The 10,226-nt window shown below is 37.5% G+C and overlaps 1 protein-coding gene across 1 annotated transcript in view; it reads right to left on the bottom strand.

The window, feature by feature from the left end:
* Positions 1-1,484: 1,484 nt before the first annotated feature.
* The window catches only part of AMBN (ameloblastin), a 12,334-nt gene continuing 3,592 nt past the window's right edge, over positions 1,485-10,226 (bottom strand). Inside the window, exons 3-12 of the mRNA XM_004383356.1 lie at positions 9,385-9,435; positions 7,877-7,924; positions 7,258-7,368; positions 6,073-6,328; positions 5,395-5,402; positions 5,131-5,169; positions 4,824-4,883; positions 4,684-4,728; positions 4,236-4,280; positions 1,485-2,030 (exon numbers count right to left, since the gene is read on the bottom strand). Of these exons, the coding sequence (XP_004383413.1) occupies positions 1,485-2,030; positions 4,236-4,280; positions 4,684-4,728; positions 4,824-4,883; positions 5,131-5,169; positions 5,395-5,402; positions 6,073-6,328; positions 7,258-7,368; positions 7,877-7,924; positions 9,385-9,435 (1,209 nt within the window). The remainder of the gene's footprint in view (positions 2,031-4,235; positions 4,281-4,683; positions 4,729-4,823; positions 4,884-5,130; positions 5,170-5,394; positions 5,403-6,072; positions 6,329-7,257; positions 7,369-7,876; positions 7,925-9,384; positions 9,436-10,226) is intronic.

Consider the following 10,226-nt stretch of genomic DNA (forward strand, 5'->3'; position numbering starts at 1 on the left):
TACATGTTCCTGCTAAGGCTCCTGATGTATCCTCGGTCTGGTGGAATCTCAGGAATCTTTTTTTTGGCTGCTTCCCAGAATTTTTCCATCAGGGTATGGAGGGGAATCCGAGTTCAATGGACAGTCAATGCACTATAATCCCACTCAGTAGGCAGAACTTTAAATGGTACATCTGGTTGTCTACTTTTTGTGGAAGGAGAGATGTCCTGAAATATAGATCTACACTAACTTGGGGTCAGTACCAGATTGATTAGGGACTTGGAAACAATATGGAAGACCTGGATTTGGCAATTTAGGAAGAGGTAGTGAAAGTGGAATAGGAAGCTGCTTTTCAGGGGTGACCAGATCTAGGCTTGGAACCTCTTAATTTATGCATATGGCCAGGCTGATACATATCTAGTCTTGGTGACAAACAAGGATCATTTTCTGGGTTCCCTTCTCCCACCTTATATTTCATAGAGATGAGCTAATTCTCACATGGCACCCATATGACTCTTTTTGTGTTTCTTCCTCTTGGAGGCCTCATCCTGCAGCTGCCTTCAATACTGTTCTGATTCCTTCCAGCTCCTACAATGCCCCCTAGCCTGGGTTAGGAGACTTGTGGTTTCAGGAACACCCTGTATTTGGCCTTTTCATGGTATTTTTCTCATGTGCTGTGGCCTTAGGGTTATTTATTTTGCAGTGTTTTTTTGTGAGATAACACACATAAAGTACTTGAGCCTGGCCTAGAGTGGCTGTTATTATTATTATTGTAATTGTCTGTATACTTGTCAATCATCCCCATTGTAAGCTCCGTGAGGAAAGGTGATATATCCCCAATGCCTTTCAATGAAGGAATGAATGAGTTGAATAAAATGAGTAAAAGAGTAACGCAAGTGGGGATGAGTATGCTTTTCTTAACCTTTTAAATATATAAATAATAAGCATACAACTCCTGATATTTTTCAGTGAGAAAAATTCTTTATTTAAAATAGCTTAGACTAGATTAAATAAAATACTCTACAAATGAGGCTTTTAAATCCAATGTACCAAACCCAGTAATATCAGTCAAGGGTTTTCCACCAATCCCCATTTAATAAAGTTTGAATGAAATAGCTTATAATTCTGAGAATATGTGTCTTTGCTTAGAAAAAACCTTCCAAAGCAGTGTCACATTTCCTGGATATAACAGTGGCATGCTAGTAGGAGCAATTCTATAATTCTAAACAACAGTAGTTATCAAATTCAGAGACCCTTAGACTTGCTCCGATGTTACTGATAGTATCTCTGAATCACAGAGGCAACCCAAACATCTATTTTGATAAGAGAATAAAAGCAAGAAGGGGGCCTACGCTGCTGCTAGCCACTTTGATTTATTAATATACGCTTGGTGCTGGTAATACCTTTGCCGCAGAAGGTTAATAAGTGTTTTAGCAAAAAGATACACTATGGGGACAAAGCTGAGAAGCTTGTGCGTACAGGACGCAACTAATATCTGAAGGTTTTCAGGGCTCTTGGAAATGCCACGCATCATGCATAACCTGGGGCTGCTGGGCCTTGTTTCCTGGCATTGATGTTTGCTGAGTGTCTGGGGTCGCTGTGGTATCAGTAGTGGCTTCTTCCTGGAGACCTAGGGGTGTGGTCATGTCAGCACTGTAGGTTCCGTAAATCTCAGCTAATCCGGGGGTCACCAGTGGGTCAGCGGTTGCGGGAGTGACCCTGGGGGGTCCTCTGCTCTGCCCTGCAGGGCCCCTTGCCAAGCTGGGAATGTTGCCCTTAGGGAAAGCAAGAAGCCCTCCGTGGGTGCCAGCAGCTACATCTGTAAGGAGAGCTGGGTTTTCTGGATTGGCTGGGTTGGCCTCTGGCATGGGGGAGCCTTGTGCACCTCCTTCTCCCTTCTCGGGGCCTTTGGTTGCAGCGACCGGGGAGTCTAATTCCAGAGTAAAGTCACCACCCATGGCTTGATTGTGGGGCATTCCTCCAAAGCCAGACCTCATGCCTCCAAATCCTGGGAATACAGCTCCATAGGCCGTGGGGCCTTCTCTGCCTCCCTAGAAAAAAGCCATTCATTAAAGACACCATTATCACATATGATAACTATACCATACAATTGTATGTGGTCAGATTCACTGAGAAACCATAAAACTTGGTAAAGAGTTGGCTGACAGCTCTGTGTTGGCACATATCACCTTAAATTGGCTTTGCAATCTAAATGGAGAGGATTCTGCACTTTTATGGGCGTGGGAGGCCACTTCTGTGAAAGGGAAATGGAGACCTTTCACCATGTCTGGTCGGAATGGAGGGAAGGGGAGCAATGGGGCAGCAGGGCAGAACCAAGGCTCCAGGTAAAAGTTAGTGTGAATTTAATTTTTAAAAAAATTATTTTGTTTCTTCCCACACAAAAAATGTATACATACATTGTTATGTGACTAATCGCTCTCCCCATACTGTGACAGCACACCCCTCCTTCCCACCCCAGTGTGAATTTAATTTTAAGAAAATAATTAACATTTGAAATGGGTAATACCATTATAAAACAAAAAAAAACTGAAATCCATGACTAAGTTTGTTGAGAGATGCTTTGGAGGACCTTGGCAATAGCATTTCTCAGTATCCCTCAAACGAACCCCCATGTAAGATTTTTTTTTTTTAGAACTATGTATTAGAAAAAGCTTGATTAAAGCTTAATCTCTCTGGAGGAAATGAAATATTTTCTTCCTGTGGACAGTTAAAATTCCAGAACTGATCATGTTTCCTTTCTTTTTACTGCCAGAAATTCTGGAACAAAAATCATGTGTAAGCTATTTACAGCAATTGTGCAGGGCTTTGTGACTTGTATATCTGTATTCTTATTTCCTTGTAATTTTGACTCATTGTAAATTAGATATTCGATTTTTTTTGTTATATTTACTGTGTGTTTTTCGTAAGTTACCCCACAATCTTTTGAGTATGAGGCATAATATAAGTAAATTAAAATTACAAGGTGGTAATCACCATGTACTTGAATTCTGAATTTTCATCCAGTTGTGTTAGTGTTACATAGATCCAATAATCTTTCCTTCTACACTCGCCTAGCTCTTCACACTTCACATCTCAGTTTTTGCATTATTTCTTCCAGGGTTCTGTGAACTACCAGGCTGGGCTAATTGCCCCTCCTTCTCTTAGCTTTATTGTTACCCTTATCACATGATTTTGACCCTCTTTGTCCTTGTATCTATCTTTTCGATGGATTAGACTAAGCATCTTGAAAACAGGAAACTTATTTATCTTGTCTGCATAGTATCTTTCTATGGGTAGAGCATACAAAAAACACTTAAAAAGGTTGAGATGTGGTTTTTTTTTCTTCTAGTGATAGTATGTTTGTCTATTTATTAATTTGATAGGATTTTTAGTTGATAGCAATTTGTTAATTCAGTATGGTTCTTCATTTGTTTTGTTTTGTGCTCTAACAGATGGATAACAGATAGAAATTGCTGATGGAAAAAAAGTTGTGGGAGTCTATTGATCTCAAGTTTGAAATTTGTAATATGCATGGATAATGATAACAGAATAAGAATATACTATCATGGAATTATTGTGCATCTTGAATGTTACACTACTCAAAATTTAAATTTGGTTAATTTCTAAATTTTGAAGTCTGAGTTACTTGCAGTGCTGTTGAATGTGTTGTTCTGAGGGGTTAAATGGCCTGAGAAGGAATGGGAACTCTGTGTGTACTACGCATATCTTTTTTGGGTTTGAAGCATTTACAGTTTAGTAATGATGGCTGATCAGGAGAGGTTTCTTTTGTGATCATGTACAAAGATGGGGCAAAACCAGTCCTGGCTACACCTTATACAATTTTATTTCTAGGCAGCACAACACAAAGAAGGACAAACGGTTGTCAACTAATGGGCTTTACTGTTCTTAATCTAATAGGCTGAAAACTGCTTATGAGAAGCTTTATTTTTAAATAAAAAAAACAAGACTTTCTTCTTTTATCTATTATCCAGAGTATAAGTCCTGAGGTTCTGTGGGATTCTTCTCAATGTTAACTTTGTGTTCAAGAATGGTCATCACTTTGAAATGACTCTACAGAAAATGTGATGAAATCTTTGGATGCTGCTTTGGAATCAAGCTTTTGGTTTTGGAGTGGAAAAATCTGAATCTCATGCTTTATATTGGCTACATTCATGGCCAATATCTCTTGGAGCCAGCAGTTTGTGACTGTTCTTCCCTGGCTACTATTTTAAGAAGAGTTTGAAGACATTACTCACCGCCATTTCTTCTGAGCTCATGAAGCCAAGTCTGGCAGGGGCATTCTGTTAAAGGAGAAACATTGCATCATATTTTGAACCAGCTGCCTTCTATTACCTTCTTAGCCACTCAAAACAAAGTTAAAAGTCATTTAGTTTTCCCTTAAGCCTTAATATTAATGCATGTTACAGAAAAGAGTAGAGAGGTAAATGATTGTTGAATAAATGCAGCCAATTTGTATAATTCAGATTAAAAAAATTTTAATGCCATTTTGTGTGTGTGTGTGTAATGTATCTGGCTAGAATTATTCAAATAGGAACTGTACCTCCTTGCCATTCAAGTTGCTAACTTAGGCATTATAAGAGCATATCCATTTGCGATATATTGTATGAGGCCTGGATTTTATACTTTTAGCTCTTAAGAAAACATTTAATTAAAAATGACATTTTAAATAGAATATACACTTACCAATTGATTTGCTCCATAGGACATGTAAAACATTTCTGGATAAAGCTAAATATGAAGACAATAGTCATCACAAAATGCATTTTCCAGGGGGAAAACTTGTAAGTAAATTGCAAACAGAGAAGTAGTGTGAAAAAACTTACTGGAGATTGTTTATTTTGTGGCACTGGTCCTCGAGATATCAAACGGGCAATTTGGAATATCTTTAAGTAGTAGAAAATTGATTAAGTAATTCATATTTGTCATAGCACACACAAATCCCCATTATATTAACTTCTTTAAGAGTTATCGAAAACATGTTTTCAGGTAGATTAGTATGAAAAATAAGGATTTAAGGTTTAAAAAGCAAAGAAACCCATTATACTTCAAAAATGGAATAATTTTAATTTTTCATTGCTTTCTTGAAGTATAGAAATCTTTTTCCAAGAAAGTATAGAGATCCGTACTTACTGGTGGACCTTGTGGATCAGCAAAATCCATTCCTGGCAACTGTATCACAGACAAATATTAAAATTACCAGTAAAAATAGACAAAGTGAATCGAGCATACTCTTATTTTATGATTATAATAAAGTTATAATAAAATCTAGAGTGAGTTTCCCTATTTTGCTTTCTTTTAGTCTTTTGGGGGTATGACCCTAAAGTTATAATTTAACTGTACAATTGTCTTTTATTTACTGACATGACTCAGGGAGATGGGGCATACCTGCCATACCTGCATACCTGCCATTGTAGAATGCAAAGACATGAAATTTGAAATTAAAACATTCTAGACTTGAATCCTGGTTCTGCTCCTAAATTTTTGTGTAACCCTGAGCATATTTTGTAACCTCTCTAAGTCTCAGTTTTATCCTTTATAAAAAGGATGATAATATCTACCTTTACAGGGTTGTAGTCAGGATGATACAGGGGAATTGAATGTTAATTGCCTGCAACGGATGGTGGTACTTTCCTTTTCTGACCATTGTTCTTTTCTCTATATTTTTACAAGGTACTTTCTGCATAGTTGTCTTCTCTATGGTCAGGCAGAGAAATAATAATACAAAACACTAGTTGCTGTGCTGAGGTAGCCATCACTCTTCTCAGTTTTTCCAACACTGAAAGAGACCGATAATAGGAAGCCTAGTCTGTCCTGTTTCCTCTGAAGACTATCCTCTTTTTCAATTCAGAAACCAAGTTTTACAAGCACAGGCTCTTTTAGAATCCATACCTTATTTCCAGTGGCAAAAAACAGAATGAATATTTATGTTCTACCCAAAAAATAAGTCCAAGATATGTCAGACTGATTAATAACGTATTTGTATTTTTGTGCATTATGCTTGAAGGCTGTGATTATTTACATGTATCTGGCTAATTGTTTCTCTTTCATTTAGTTAGCAGGGTTCTGATCTGCCGTTAGAGAAAGTCATTACCTCAGGCTTTGGTGGCTTATCTGATGGTGCCACCTGCTGCAGAATCATTGGAGACTCATTTTGCTGCAAGGGCGGCTGTCCCTGGTAAATTGCAGGCTGCAGGAGGCTCTTCTGGGCTGTACCCTGGATGGCGGTTGGAGCAGTGGGGTGGGGGAAAAGTTTCTGCCTGGGTTGTTGAGGTTGCAGGGACTGCTGTGATGGTAGAGGTGGGGGATGAACAGGCAAAGAATATTCATACTGCAGAGAAATTTTAAAAGAGGGTCAGGAAGGGATGGTTCATTGAACTGTGGCGTCTAGAATTTCTCAATCAAAAGGTCTTGGGGCGATTTTTACTTGGAAGAGGGGCTAGAGGACTTGCCTTGGAGCTGCGTTTACGTAGAAAACATCCATTTACTTACAGTCTATGTTATCTGGGGAGTCCCTGGCAATGCGCTTGGCTGCTAATGGAAGGGTTGGAGGTTGGAGTCCACCCAGAGGCACCATGTTATTTGGGGAGGTCTGCGTATGTCCACCTCCCTGACCTCCTTCAGGACTACTCTTGCTCATGAAGATGGGATGCTACCTGAACTTCCTGATAGAGTTTGTTGTTTCCTCCTCTAGGCTCTCTAGCAGGCTGTATGTATCTCTGTTTTACCACTCTCTCACTGGATTCAAATTATTTGTTGTAAGTCTTTGTCCCCCAGTTACAGGCTTTGATTTTCTGGTATTTGAATTATTTTATGTTAATTACTATTACCTGTCTATGCTAGTATATGACAACATTGTTGTTATTGTTAGCTGTGATAGAATTGGCCCCCGACACATGGCGACCACGTGTACAATGGAACGAAACACTACTCAGGTCCTGAGCCATCCCCTTGATTGGTAGTGGATCAGACTTTTGTGATCCATAGGTTTATATTGGCTGATTTTCAAAAGTAGGTTGTCAGGCCTTTCTTCCTAGTCTTAGTCTGGAAGCTCCACTGAAAGCTGGTCAGCATCAAAGCAGCACACAAGTCTCCACTGACAGATGAGGGGTGGTGTGCATGAGGTGCATTGGCCAGGAATTGAACCTGGGATCTCCGGCATGGAAAGAGAGAATTCTACCACTGAACCACAAATACAGAGAAGGCAAATAGGGGGAGATTTTAAAGTCTGAAGTTTCAAACACATTGATGCAAATATACCTGTTGAGTTTCATGTTCCCTTGGTCGCATCCATGGGAAAGGGGAATGTGGTGGGAGGAGACCATGCAGCCACATAGAATTAAAAGATTTCCCAAAGCCAAATCTAGAATACTAAAAACATGGGGTGGGGGTAAGGGGGAGGAAGACATGCTTATATTTCAGCATTGGCTTAAATGTGGTGTCCGTTTTCTCAAAAGTTCACAGAAAGTGTATAGATAGGAAAACTAAGAGTGTTACTGGTCAATTTTACATAGATAGGCAAATGCTGTCTTTTAAGAGTTTTATGTTCTATTCTGAGTCAGGTTGCAATATTCCCATAAGGTTGTTTGAAATTTAGCTGTTTAAGTATTCATATTTTGGGCCATATAATAAAATTGATAATCCAAGAAGGGATTTTTTTTTTTACCAAAAAAAATTTAATATGGTTTTAATTTTCCCCTGCCACCTCACCCCAGGATCTTATTTTGTTCTAGGCTACCTCAATTACTCATTTGTTCTTTCAGTATTTAGGTTATTGTCTGTTAACAAACAAATTTTATGAATTATAATACTGCTGCTAATATGGCTGCCACCACCACCAAGAATACTTGTAAAAAGAAATATTTGAAAATAAGGTTACCTGAGAAAGCATGTTTAATCCCTGCAGACTTCCCAACTGTCTCATTGTCTATCAAGAAAAAAGTGGGTTAGTGTTTGCCGTGTGTTTTTCTTTTCTGTTGTGACTCTTAACTGATATCTCATTATCAGCACAAAGTTTGCAGTGGGTCAATTTGAATAAAATAAAAGTAAACACAAATCACCACTGAAAAGTGAAAGTGTTAAATAGTGTACACGGTAACAACAATTCTGTTACTGTTGTTATTATTACTACTAAAATAGCACCACTTAAGTGGTGGTCACACTGAAACACAAGAAAATAGTTCATTCAACTGAAATATAAATGTGATTGTGAAGACATTGCTTCATTGCGTCCTCTTCCCTCTCATTTAACTTACTTTGCCTTTCACAAATTCAGCCCAAAGAGAAATTTGGGGGAAAAAAAAACAACCAAAAACTACTCAGCCTCTTTCCCAAATAGTCATCAAAATAGTAAACATAGAAAATATTGGGAAAAATGGTAAAGTATGTGGATAGATTGTCAAGAACGCCACCAATGCAACAGAAAGTCAATGTCACTTTTAATGGGAAGAGATTTAGAATGTTTTGGATTGAATTTAATCTACAAAGTGAGAAAAATTAGTGAAAAAATGGTGAAATTAGTTTCCATGTGAAATCAACATCTAGCCTGTGTAGGTATTGACTGCTCTCCGACTGGCATGGTGAAGGGAAATTTTGCAAGGCCTTGAGAAAAATTTGTAATCTTATAACTATTATTCTGTTTATAGCTGTCAATATTTCCTATTGATATTTGTAAAAAATTTCCACTTTGCTGGGTTTTCTAAACATAAGGTATATCAGTTATGAGAACTTCAATAAGACAAATACAGGATATGCAGCAGGTATCACATAGTACAATGTTAGAGCTCTTTACAGGAGTCCCTATAAACAATTAAACTTTATACATGTAAATTTTCTTCATTGGAACTTTATCATATATGGTATTATAAGGACCCCGTTGCCATTGAGTTGATTGCGACTCATAGCGACCCTATAGGACAGAGCATAACTGCCCCATAGGGTTTTCAAGGAGAGGCTGGTGGATTCCAATTGCCGAATTTATGATTAACAGCCGTAGCTCTTAACCACTGAGCTACCAGGGCTCCATATTTTAAGGGGAAGTAATTAAATATAAACCATTTGTGACAACAGAAAAATGTCTTTTAATTAATGTAGTAATTACATTAAGGTAGTAATTATACTAACATATATAATATATATTAATGTCTGTTATGTATTAATTATTAGTATTACTTGGATTCACATATAGACGACGTTTTAAAGATTAAAGCACTTGAGTTTAAAATTGCAGTACAATTATAAGATGAGGCTCTAACAAATGTTGTAAGTTTCTGCAAGGCTACACAGGATGACAGCCACAGACTTCTAAGTAGGAGAACTGAGAAGCAGCCCATCATGTTTCTCCTTTGTCAGGAACATAACCAATGTCAAGATCATATGCAAACATACCTCAAGGCTCAAACTAGCCATGCCCGGGGTCCCAGGTTGCTGAGGAAACATCTAAATGGAAATAAGAGTCATCTTGAGTTCTCTTTTGGGAGAAACTTCCTTAAATGCGCATTGGGAATAAAAGTCATCCCAATACCTAAGGGCCAACTGAGAAAAGGTCTTTTGGTATATTACTCAATTGACTTGAGTTTCTAGGCAGAATAAAGAACAATTTAAAGTATCTGAGAAATTAACATAATAATTAACATAGTCTTTGTCTGCATCTTAATACTCTGTTGCTTTAAAAGCAAAATTTGATTTTATTTAAAAGTTGCATTAAAAATAAATGAGAAGTAAAGAAATACAATCTAAAAGAAAACTAAAAATGCTTCATATTCTTAAAAATATTACATATAAAAGCAAAGGGGACAAACTGGAGCTGAATTTCACATGCGTTTTAACAAACCTCCATGCTTCTGGCTTACAGAATGTGGCATGGGATCATGGTATTAAGCAAAATCATGTGTGCAAACCTAACTTGCTTCCCCTCCAAGGGCTTCAAAAAATCCTCTATCATCTGAAGTGAAAGATTATTTTATGTATAAAATGTTGATCTGTGTTTACATTTTTGGACCATCAGATCAAAGGTTTTTTTTTTTCCTTAAGATACATTATAGCATCAAGTACTATTCCTGGTGTGTTTGTTTAAAACTTGTTTGAAAATATAGCTATAGTTGCAACTAGCTTTTTATTTTTATTTTCCTTCCTAAACCAAAATTTATTTATTTATTTATTTTTATATATTTTATTGTACTTTAGGTGAAGGCTTACAGAACAAATAGTTTCTCATGAAACAGTAGTAC

Source organism: Trichechus manatus, unplaced genomic scaffold, assembly GCF_000243295.1.
Source record: "Trichechus manatus latirostris isolate Lorelei unplaced genomic scaffold, TriManLat1.0 scaffold00108, whole genome shotgun sequence".
NCBI classification, from domain to species: Eukaryota; Metazoa; Chordata; class Mammalia; order Sirenia; family Trichechidae; genus Trichechus; species Trichechus manatus.